Genomic DNA, 12620 nt, shown 5'->3' with positions numbered 1-12620 from the left:
TGCCACTTGGTTTACATACTTACCTCATATGTATATACTGTACTCGATATCATCTACTGTATCTTGCCTATGCTGCTCTGTACCATCACTCATTCATATATCCTTATGTACATATTCTTTATCCCCTTACACTGTGTATAAGACAGTAGTTTTTTTGGAATTGTTAGTTAGATTACTTGCTCGTTATTACTGCATTGTCAGAACTAGAAGCACAAGCATTTCGCTACACTCGCATTAACATCTGCTAACCATGTGTATGTGACAAATAAAATTTGATTTGATTTGACCTAACGTAGGACCACATCCATTTCCACATCATAATGTGCTGTGTGGCCATCTAGTGGTCATGAGTCATACAGGCACCTCTGAAGATAAGGGATATGACGGCAGGTAACTCAAGCGACAACAAGGGGTTTAACATAGTCTATAAATACACAAGCAGCTTCAATCAAACTATGTTATACTGATTTCACCAAATAACTCCAACAGGATAAATATAAGCTCAACCAAGGTCCATGTTTACTGTTTTCCAAGCATGGTGTAGGCAATTACACAGACATCCTTTCAACATTGCAAGATCTCAGAACAGAGTCCAACTAAAATAAACAATATCAAAACACACATATCAGTTGATATGTCTTTAACATCAACATACAGGCCCTACCATATTCCTTTTGATAATTACATTCAAAATAATCTCAATTAAGAGTACATCTGCATTAAAATACGTCAGCTAAAACATTAATTCAATAGACCTTTTCATCAATTCTCAATGTGTGTGTGTTTGAGGTAAAGCAGGCTAGCATAACTTCACCTCAGAATGTGATTGGAAATGTCCCCCCTCCACACACACAGCACACAGCCTCAGTCGGTGCCAGTTAATGGAATGTGAGACAAGCCACTGACTGCAATATTCCACTCTGGAATCATACAAAGACATTTGGCATTCCAGTGATTCTACAGTAAATTACTACATTACAATGACCGTTACAAGCTAAGCTATTCACATTTAGCATCCTCAGAGGTTTCACTCATCTGTGTCCACTCCGGGTAGAGACAGCCTATCAAACAACACATTTTTCAAAGCCAGCCAAACTATCAATCATCATTACATGGCTAAATAAAACAATACATTTTCCTTTCTTGTGTCTTTAAGTGCAAAGGATATCATCAGGAAGTGCAAAATGAACCACAAGTGGTTCTGATGATAAATAGTGCTTAAACTAAGGAATGAACTTGGCTTGGCACCAGCTAATAATTAAAGTAACCAATTACATACCGGCAGCCTATTTACAGTGAGCCTATCATTCACAAGCATTCAGCCTACCTAAAGTATCCGGTGCGCTGAGTTAGCTTCACAATACAACAATGCTACAATGAGGATTGAAAATTATTTGTAAAATGTGCTTAAGCATGTTAAAAATATTCTGAATCAGTCCTACTTTTTCAAAGCTTATTTTGGATAAAGTGATTGTAATATATCCAGTTCCATTTCCTGTTTTATCTTTCCATGCAGATGATGCAGAGATGATGATGCAACCACAACTTCCACTTTGCTGTTTGGCTATACTCCTCATTTTGATACACATCTATATTCTCATGACAGCAACCACCATTTTGGAAACAAAGGACAAATGGGCCAGCGATCGTTCCAAACAGAATTACCATAACGCTCATTAACAATCCTAAATGTGCAGGGACTGTATTAAAATGGCAAAGAGATTGAAATCCTGAAGAACAACATGTAGCTAGTGACAATACAACAGCAGCAGATGTGGACAAAGCTTGGGAGGTGACTCTAGCCTCTGATCTGAAGTCAGCCATTGAGGTTTAACTAAGCATCTTGTGTCGGTCAAAGACAGTCTTGCGCTGTTCCTGGACCTGTTTTTTCCAGCGCTGCTGGGCTCCCTCTACCCGTTCCAGTACCGTGTTACCCCTGACTCCCTGGGCAGCAGCAGCACACTCAGGCTGCGGCCGCATGTCCTGTATGGGAGGGGTCGAAGGGGAGAGACAGAGCGAGACAGAGAGATAGAGACACAGAGAGGAGAGACAGACAGAGTGTACAGGACGTTACACACACCTGTTAAATCAGTGAAGTAGAAACCAGTAGAATTGTTCCTCATAACCCTCACATCCCACAGCCTCCCGACAGACGTAACATTGCGTGGCAGATGTTAAGAAGCAGAGACCATATCTTCCCGAGTTTGTTTCCTATGTGTGGTGTACAGTGCCTTCGGAAAGTATTCAGACCGCTTGACATTTTGTTACATTACAGCCTTATTCTAAAATAGATTTTTTTTTTTTATCCTCATCAATCCACACACAATACCCCATAATGACAAAGCAAAAACAGGTTAAGAATTTTTTACTAATTTATTAAAGAAATTGAAAAACTATCACATTTACAGTCTTGGCCAAAAGTTTTGAGAATGACACAAATATTAATTTTCACAAAGTCTGTTGCCTCAGTTTATATGATGGCAATATGCATATACTCCAGAATGTTATGAAGAGTGATCAGATGAATTGCAATTGATTGCAAAGTCCCTCTTTGCCATGCAAATGAACTGAATCCCCAAAAAACAAGACAAGGTGAGCACATTTGGGGAGTTTCTTCCATTCTTCTCTGCAGATCCTCTCAAGCTCTGTCAGGTTGGATGAGGAGGGTTGATCCACAGATATTTTCAGGCCTCTCCAAGTCTCGGCTCTGGCTGGGCCACTCAAGGACATTCAGAGACTTGTACCGAAGCCACTCCTGTGTTGCCTTGGCTGTGTGCTTAGGGTCGTTGTCCTGTTGGAAGGTGAACCTTTGCCCCAGTCTGAGGTCCTAAACGCTTTGGAGCAGGTTCTCATCAAGGATCTCTCTGTAATTTTCTCCGTTCATCTTGGCCTTGATCCTGACTAGTCTTCCAGTCCCTGCCGCTGAAAAACATCCCTACAACATGATGCTGCCACCACCATGCTTCACCGTAGGGATGGTACCAGGTTTCTTCCAGGCGTGACACTTGGCATTCAGACCAAAGAGTTCAATATTGGTTTCATCAGACCAGAGAATGGTGTTTCTCATGATCTTAAGAGTCTTTAGGTGACCATTGACAAACTCCAAGCGGACTGTCATGTGCCTTTTACTGAGTAGGGGCTTCTGTCTGGCCACTCAACCATAAACTCTATCACTCTACCTGATCGATGGAGTGCTACAGAGATGGTTGTCCATCTGGAAGGTTCTCCCATCTTATCAGAGGAACTCTAGATCTCTGTCAGAGTGACCATCGGGTTCTTGGTCACCTCCCTGACCAAGGCTCTTCTCCGTCGATTGCTCAGTTTGGCCGGGCGACCAGCTCTAGGAAGAGTCTTGGTGGTTCAATCCTTCTTCCATTTAAGAATGATGGAGGCCACTGTGTTCTTGGGGACCTTCAATGGTGCAGATATTTTTTGGGTACCCTTCCCCAGATCTGTGCCTCGACACAATAGAGTCTCAGAGCTCTACGGACAATTCCTTCGACCTCATGGCTTGGTTTTTGCTCTGATATGCGCTGTCAACTGTGGGACCTTAAATAGACAGGTGTGTGCCTTTCCAAATCATGTCCATTCAATTGAATTTACCACAGGTGGATTCCAATCAAGTTGTAGAAACATCTCTAGGATGATCAATGGAAACAGGAGGCACTTGAGCTCAATTTCGAGTCTCATAGCAAAGGGTCTGAATACTTATGTAAATAAGGTATCCCTGTTTTTTTTTAAATACATTTGCAAAAATGATGATTATGGGGTCTGTGTGTAGATTAATGAGGATTGTTTTTGTTTAATCCATTTCAGAATTAGGCTGTAACATAACAAAATGTGTAAGAAGTCAAGGGGTCTGAATACTTTCCGAAGGCACTGTATATCTGTTTACATACCTCAGAGTCGTCCTCGTTGTGAAGGGGTTGGATGTAGGGGTCATGTTTACGGATGAGAGGTTCAACCAGCAGCAGGAACAACATGTAGAGTAGCAGAGAGCCCACCACTGACAGGTAGATGATGATCGTCACCTGGGAATGGAAAATACATGTAGCTTGGATTAAAGTTTAGCAGACAAAGCCTTTGGCTGCTTTCTGACATGCTAAGGCAAACATTTGACAAGTTAAACATGCAGGGGTACAAAGACAGGAAAGGAAGGATGTATCTAAAAAGCAGGAGGGATATTTCATATGTTATTTGTTATTTATATATTAGAAATAATATTACTATTCAGTTTATTTGCAAATACAGACACATAGTCTTGTATGTAAAAAAGAATGGACATTTTTTGAATAAAAAACTGAAGAATAGAATAGATGTTAATGTATAAATTGATGATAAATTATGATATTTGTCAAAAACAGGTGCCTTCTGCTTAAGGCTGGGAGAAATGGGGTGGGTGACTCACTATGTACAGTACCAATCAAACGTTTGGACACACCTAATTCAAAGGTTTTTCTTTATTTTTACTATTTCTACAAAATATATTTTAGATTTGAGATTCTTCAAAGTAGCAACCCTTTGCCTTGATGACAGCTCTGCACACTCTTGGCATTCTCTCAACCAGCTTCACCTGGAATGCTTTTCCAACAGTTTTGAAGGAGTTCCAACATGCTGAGCACTCGTTGGCTTTTCCTTCACTCTGCGGTCCAACTCATCCCAAACCATCTCAATTGAGTTGAGGTCGGTTGATTGTGGAGGCCAGGTCATCTGATGCAGCACCCCATCACTATCCTTGGTCAAATAGCCCTTACACAGCCTGGAGGTTTGTTGGGTCATTGTCCTGTTGAAAAACAAATGATGGTCCCACTAAGCACAAACCAGATGTGATGGTGTATCGCTGCAGAAGGCTGTGGTAGCCATGCTGGTTAAGTGTGCCCTGAATTTGAAATAAATCCCTGACAGTGTCACTAGCAAAGCACCCCCACACCTCCTCCTCCATGCTTCACGGTGGGAACCACACATGCAGAGATCATCCGTTCACCTACTCTGCGTCTCACAAAGACACGGCGGTTGGAACCAAAAATCTCAAATTTGGACTCATCAAACCAAAGAACAGATTTACACCATTCTAATGTCCATTGCTCGTGTTTCTTGGCCCAAGCAAGTCTCTTCTTATTATTGGTTTCTTTGCAGCAATTTCATGAAGGCCTGATGTTGAGATGTGTCTGTTGGAGGAGAGGGCTATTTCATATATTATTTTTTATTTACACACTGAACAAAAATATAAAAGCAACATGTGAAATGTTAGTCCCATGTTTCAAGAGCTTAAATATAAGATTCCAGAAATGTTCCATATTGGGCACAAATTTGTTTACATCTCTGTTAGTGAGCATTTCTCCTTTGCCAAGATAATACATCCACCTGACAAGTATGGCATTTGAAGAAGCTAATTAAAATGCATGATCATTACACAGGTGCACCTTGTTCAATAAAAGGCCCCTCTAAAAACGAATGTGCCGTTTTGTCACACAACACAATGCCACAGATGTCTCAAGTTTTGAGGGGGCGTGGAACTGGCATGCTGACTGCAGAAACGTCCACCAGAGTTGTTGCCAGAAAATGTACACGTGGTCTGCGGTTGTGAGGCCAGTTGGACGTACTGTCAAATTCTCTAAAACTGCATTGGAGGCGACATATGGTAGAGACATGAACATTCAATTCTCTGGCAACTGCAATGGTGGACATTCCTGCAGTCAGCGTGCCAATTGCATGCTCCCTCAAAATATCGGTGGCATTGAGCTGTGTGACAAAACTGCCCATTTTAGAGTGGCCTTTTAATGTCCCCAGCACAAGGTGCACCTGTGTAATGACCATGCTGTTTAATATGCCACACCTGTCAGGTGGATGGATTGTCTTGGCAAAGGAGAAATGCTCACTAACAGGGATGTAAAACACATAAAATTTGAGAGAAATAAGCATATGGAACATTTCTGGGATATTTTATTTCACCACATGAAACATTTGACCCACACTTTACATGTTCTGGTTATTTTTTTGTTCAGAGTCGAATACACAACAGAATATAAGTTTATATATACATTATACAGTGATGATGTTTGTCGAAAACAGGTGCCACCAACTCAGTGGGTCCTTGAGCAGACCACTTAACCTGCTCCACAGGTGCTGCTCTGTAGCTGACCCTGTGCTGCACGTGGCGCAGAGCAGCGCTTGGAGCAGGTTGGGGGTTTAGTGACTCAAGGGCAGGTGGTAACTGAGATGATGCCAACAACCCTGAGATTATGCCAAGTTCTGTTTGTCTAAATATATGACACTTGGTATTGCCATATTGGTCAAAAGTCTGGCCAACATTTAATCAGCATTAAAGGTTAAAACACTTGTACTGTAGGTGCTGCTGCCTCCATGTGCTCTCATTGGTTGAGGAATCCCTGAGAACAGACCACCTGTGGGTTATCTTTGGGGGCATACTGTATGTTGGGGGTGAATTGGAGAAGCCCGATTAAGTATTTATAAACAGCGATTGGGCACAGAAAAACCATCAGCGGTTGGTTCCCCTGAGATACAGACCATCGTCTACAGACTCTACATAGCACAGGTAAGATCTAGTACAGTCTCATCTTTATATAGTTTTAATGAGTCCTGTAACACGTGTACAGCATAGCATTTTGCATATTGTACCACAAACAAAATTATTTCCTTGATAATTAACAATGTTTATCCTTTTATTTTCTGACTTAATTTGTATTTTTTCCTCTTCTCGGAAGACTGTTAGTGTTGTATCTCCTCTTCTCTCTGAAGACTGTTAGTGTTGTATCTCCTCTTCTCCCCGAAGACTGTTTGTTAGTGTTGTATCTCCTCTTCTCTCGGAAGACTGTTAGTGTTGTATCTCCTCTTCTCTCTGAAGACTGTTTGTTAGTGTTGTATCTCCTCTTCTCTCTGAAGACTGTTTGTTAGTGTTGTATCTCCTCTTCTCTCTGAAGACTGTTTGTTAGTGTTGTATCTCCTCTTCTCTCTGAAGACTGTTTGTTAGTGTTGTATCTCCTCTTCTCTCTGAAGACTGTTTGTTAGTGTTGTATCTCCTCTTCTCTCTGAAGACTGTTAGTGTTGTATCTCCTCTTCTCTCGGAAGACTGTTAGTGTTGTATCTCCTCTTCTCTCTGAAGACTGTTTGTTAGTGTTTTATCTCCTCTTCTCTCTGTTGACTGTTAGTGTTGTATCTCCTCTTCTCTCTGAAGACTGTTAGTGTCCTCTTCTCTCTGAAGACGGTTAGTGTTTTTGACTCAGGTGCTTTAAACATTTTTTTCATTTTGCCCTTTTTCTCCCCAATTTCGTGGTATCCAATTGTTAGTAGCTACTATCTTGTCTCATCGCTACAACTCCCGTACGGGCTCGGGAGAGACGAAGGTTGAAAGTCATGCGTCCTCCGATACACAACCCAACCAAGTCGCACTGCTTCTTAACACAGCCAGCGCGCATCCAACCCGGAAGCCAGCCACACCAATGTGTCGGAGGAGAACATCATGCACCTGGCAACCTTGGTTAGCGTGCACTGTGCCCGGCCCGCCACAGGAGTCACTGGTGCGCGATGAGTCAAGGATATCCCTACCGGCCAAGCCCTCCCTAACCCGGACGACGCTGGGCCAATTGTGCGTCGCCCCACGGACCTCCCGGTCGCGTCCGGTTGCGACAGAGCCTGGGCGCGAACCCAGAGTCTCTGGTGGCACAGCTGGCGCTGCAGTACAGCGCCCTTAACCACTGCGCCACCTGGGAGGCCCGACTCAGGTTCTTTCTGACTCTCATGTGGCTTGACTAAGCTATATTTTGTCATCCTGTTGACATGCAAATGTATTTGAACCCTTCCCTTCTATGTTTTCCCTCTCTTAGTTTTCTTTCCCCTACTGAAAGCCATGGCCTCCCTCTCTCTGGGACTGCTGTTTCTCTGTATGCTGGTTGGCGTCCATGGTGCAAATGTCAGAGTGTCCGGCCTTCATGCCAGCGGCCTTCGAGGGGACCCTGCTGGTAATTACCCTGACCCCTACGTCAAGGTTTGGTGTGGTGGTGAATCCGGTGGCATGACAGACTGGCACAAGGATAGTCAAAACCCATCCTGGAGTGCTGTATTCAACTTTCTGAATGTGCCTTCCAGTGCTTCCCTCAAGTTTGAGATCTGGGACAAGGACCTAAACTTCGATGACCACCTGGGAACCTGCACCACTAACCTCCAGCTTGGCAGTCACAGCGTAACCTGCGGTCTGAGTAGTGGAACCTTCTACTACACTTACAGTTACCAGTAAACCAGTCATTATGTACAACATTAGGCCATCACATACCTTAATGAAATTCTAATGAATTTTACTGATGAACATTAAGCCATAAATAAAAACTTGCATTTCTGAACAATGGTCTCAGTCTGGTTCTCTCATTTATTTGGACAGAGAAGCTACATGTTTTACATTTGACACTATACTGCAGCATTTTGGATTCGAGATCAAATGTTTCATATTAGGCAACAATACAGAATGTCACCTTTTATTTGAGGGTATTTTCATACATACAGATAACGGATCTTAATTTGATCACTTTTGTTGCTGAGAATTTTCCTATGCCACATAAATTCACTGAATCCCCACACTAACCCACAGTTATATTAACAGTACTGCACTTTCATGAAGCCTACTATTGTCTAGCTAATAGTTTAATCACCGAACAAGCACATTGTGGAGTAAAGGTTAAAATCCTGTTGCTGCACGATTATTTTTGCTACGACAATACTGGTCAAAAACAGATCCTACATCTGTATCTGTTTTACTGTTCAGAAATGAAAGCACTTTTTTGCATCTACTCCTCCATTTAAAGAAGTCAAGTATTTGGACAAATTCACTTATAGTTTATTAAAGTAGTCAAAAGTTGAGTATTCGGACCCATATTCCTAGCACGCGATGACTACATCAAGCTTGTGACACTACAAACCTGTTGGATGCATTTACCGTTTGTTTTGTTTGTGTTTCGGATGATGTTTTATCCAATAAGAACTGAATGGTGAAGTCACTTTTATTGTAAATAAGAATAGATGTTTCTGAACACTACTACATCAATACGGATGCTACCATGGTAAGGAATAATCATGAATGAATTGTGAATAATGACAAATGAGAAAGTTAGAGGACACAAATATCATACCCCCCAAAAGTATGATTGTTATCCCCGAGAGATTAGCATTTCTTAAGGGGTAATGTATGATCTTTAGTCATGATTTGGGGGTATGATCATCATTTTCACAATTCATTCATTATTATCCGTAGTCATGGTGTCATCCACATTCATGTAGAAGTGTTCAAAAACATCTATCTTATTTACAATAAAAGTGACTTCAAAAATTACACAATACATTATTCACCATTCAGTTCATATTGGGCAAAATATAATCTAAAACACGACTGAACAAGGGTGTTTGTTATCAAACCTATAATTTGTGTCCTGGGATTAGTTTAAAACAGCCCGCAACATGGTTTGTGAAATTATTTAAAATGCGGACAAATCCGGCACAGAATGAAAAAAGGTATCTCCAGTAATTTGGGCCATATGTTTTGAATGGGCTATAGACAAGCCGTTTCTATTGTTGTAAAGCTGCAAGCATGCCTGTCGCGAAGCTGTGCCTTTTCCTCTCTGGCACTCAGAGGCTGAGTAAGTCAGTAGGGCTGAAGGATGTGATAGTAGCATATGATAAATAAATAAACACTGAGGGGACTGACTACTGTATGGATGGCCAGTCAATCTGTTACTTTACTAATGATGTAACTTGTTGAATATCATACTCCTTCCCTACACCATAGTCTCTTCAGCACTAAAACGGGTCACTTTTGACCAGGCAATATCAGTTGAAATCAACTGTGTGTGTCATTGTAAAGGGTCAGTAGTACCTTGATGGTGTTGCTGCTGCGTTCCTCATACTTGCACTCACACAGCAGACAGTAGGCCTCCACATCATGGCCTGGCACTGGCATGGGCTCCACTACATGGAGGCAGTTACTGAGCACAGACAAAGGTACACACATTATAAATAACTAGTCTCTTATTATTAGTCTACTGCCTCTATGTTAGTCCAAGATGTAAGCCTGACACTTTTATTCATTCTTTCCAAAACTACAAAGACATCGATCAGCAAATTGTGTGCGTGGGGGATCCTTAAATCCACAGCTTCATGACAGAACTAGTTAAATGTACTGTGGAAGACAACAGGAGTGAACAAAGATGAGTGACTGAGTTTGACCAGATTGTGAGTTCTGCATGATGTGCATTGGGCCTATGTGATAGAACATTTCTCACCAATCTTTCTGGGAGACATTCCTGCTGTAGATGTGTCCAGTGATGTTCCTGTAAGGTGGACAGATACACTTGCAGCGCACGTCTTCAAAACTCTGTGAACATAGAGAATAACATTATCGTCATGGGGGTCTTCAACACAGTGATTTGTTAGCCTGTACTCTCAGAAAAAATTATAATAACTAGAACCTAAAAGGGTTCTTCGGCTGTCCCCATAGGAGAACCCTTTCAAGAACTCTTATTGGTTCCACGTAAAAAATCATTTTGGGTTCCATGTAGAACCTTTTCCACAGAGGGTTATCCTATAGATGGGTTAGCTAACAAAGTCCAAAAAACGATGTGCTGCAATCAGGCAGAAGTCCGTGTGGTGCTGTGATACTGGATGGTCAGATTACTAGCAACAATGACAAGAAGCTGCCATGTGGGAATCGTAGGTTGCTCGTTTCAACTCGTTTTATCTCGTTCTTGATACCAAGTCTTGTTTTGAGGTCTATGGCAAAAATCCCCTAGCTAGTTAACCAACATCTGTAACAATGTATTTGAGAGACAACAAGCGCACATTGTGTGTAAACTTATTTATGTTTTCAATAAACATTCGCAATATAGTCTAAATATATATAATAAATATATTTAACATGTTGCCAACCATCTATGCCAACCCTGTCTGTTCTGCCACATAGTTGCTGAACAACCAACCCGTCTATGGGGATGGCCGAAGAACCCTTTTTTATAAGAGTGTGGTCCTAGATCTGTTTGTGCTGTCTTATCAACTGACAATGACTGCAGACAGCACAAACAGATCTGGGACCAGGCTAATGATTTGTGTGAGCATCATCAGAAATTGACACTGTACACCAGTGAGTATGGCCCTGTCAATGAACATACCTTGCTTGCATGTGCAAACGAGAACACCTCACAGAGCAGCACAAGCAGCAAGCCAAATAGGAGAGACCTGGAACTCTGTTCTCTCCTGGATGACATACTGACAGACAGGAAGACAGGTAGCAATCTCCTCAATCTGGACTGGAGGAGGAAGACCACTGACCGAGCTGTATCTGGGAGGGAAGGGGAGGGGAGAGGTGGTCGGTCACATGCACACTCTTTATGGTAAGTTTTCCCACAGGTTTGCTTTTGCTACATTTTTAAATAAACAAATATATTTACAACTGCTGTCAACAGTAACGTTGATTCTTGAGATTAGTCGTACACCATCAGAACCCCAAATCTAAGCATGTTTTACCCAAATGTTTGTAAACAGGAGTAAATGTAAACGCTATTTGGCCTAAGTTTGATATATGGGATGGTCAGTCTTTGCATTCATAGCTATATCTCTGATTTTTAGAGTGGTTACATTTCTCAGGTTTGTTATTGTTTTAACTGATGATTGCTGCTTTAACGTTAATAGCTGGCTAACAGTAGCTAGCATGCTGTCGATAAAGGCCTTTATTAGAGGCTAAGTCGAAGACATTCGTGTCATTAATTAATATGTGTATGTGGCAAAAGTAACATTACAAATTCCACACCAGTGTAATATGTATTAGCTTGCAAATACCTGTGAAAATTTGTATTTATTTGCTACGCACATACCACAGGACTTCTGCTTTTCCTTGTTCTTCTTCAGTGGAGTGTAATGGCGGTTGGTAGCGAACTGTGAGTGCCTTATCGCCACCTTCTGGGCTGGAATAGAAAGACCAGAGCTATAGGTTTTCCTCTGGAAAGGACGAGTGTATTTAGGATTCCTGGCAATGCACAAATTATTTACATATTTGAATGCAATTTAATGCTTGCTGGGGAAAAAGCCTCAGTCCAGCATGTGAAATATTGGCTAAAATGTCTGTTTACGATGTGTAGCCTGATGTATCATTTAACATTTGAGTCATTAAGCAGACGCTCTTATCCAGAGTGACTTACAGGAGCAAGTAGGGTTAAGTGCCTTGCTCAAAGGCACAGCGACAGATTTGTCACCTTGTCGGCTCGGGGATTCAAACCAGTGACCCTTCGGTTACTGGCTCAACGCTCTAACCACTAGGCTGCCTGCCGCCCTCGAATCCTCTCTTTAGCTGTAACGTAAACCCTGCTTCTTCTTCTTGACCCGATCAATATCTCTATTTCCTGGTAATCCTATCATATATATTCTTTCAGCCTAGACTCTAGGCTACCTTTTAATACGTCATACAAATCAATAACGCAACGGATGCAGCTGAAAACACTTGAGGTCCTAGTCATCATGGGGAGAAATGGCAGAGGGAGACACTGATACTTATTTAATGAGCTTTAACATCAGTGTAAACACTTATCTGTATTGTCTGGTTGTCTTCCTCTTTCCCCCCACCTGTA

The 12620-nt window shown here is 41.8% G+C and overlaps 1 protein-coding gene across 3 annotated transcripts; it reads right to left on the bottom strand.

Annotated features, from left to right (window-relative positions):
- Window positions 1-497: 497 nt before the first annotated feature.
- Window positions 498-12005, bottom strand: LOC112216365 (proton-transporting V-type ATPase complex assembly regulator TMEM9). 3 transcript variants are annotated; one of them, XM_024376312.2, is made up of 6 exons: window positions 11871-12005; window positions 11169-11338; window positions 10287-10378; window positions 9881-9989; window positions 3900-4031; window positions 498-1983 (listed from the first exon to the last, which is right to left on the bottom strand). In XM_024376312.2, exons 2-6 carry the CDS (start codon window positions 11262-11264, stop codon window positions 1831-1833), a joined length of 582 nt encoding a protein of 193 aa, XP_024232080.1. In that variant the 5' UTR covers window positions 11265-11338; window positions 11871-12005; the 3' UTR covers window positions 498-1830. The 3 variants fall into 3 exon arrangements, with proteins under 3 accessions (XP_024232080.1, XP_024232082.1, XP_024232081.1); XM_024376314.2 differs by having other exon boundaries at window positions 11867-11961; XM_024376313.2 differs by having other exon boundaries at window positions 11836-11935.
- Between the last annotated feature and the right edge of the window lie 615 nt (window positions 12006-12620).

The sequence above is a fragment of the Oncorhynchus tshawytscha genome, linkage group LG16, assembly GCF_018296145.1.
Source record: "Oncorhynchus tshawytscha isolate Ot180627B linkage group LG16, Otsh_v2.0, whole genome shotgun sequence".
NCBI lineage: Eukaryota > Metazoa > Chordata > Actinopteri > Salmoniformes > Salmonidae > Oncorhynchus > Oncorhynchus tshawytscha.
This window is presented reverse-complemented; position numbering and strand designations above follow the sequence as displayed.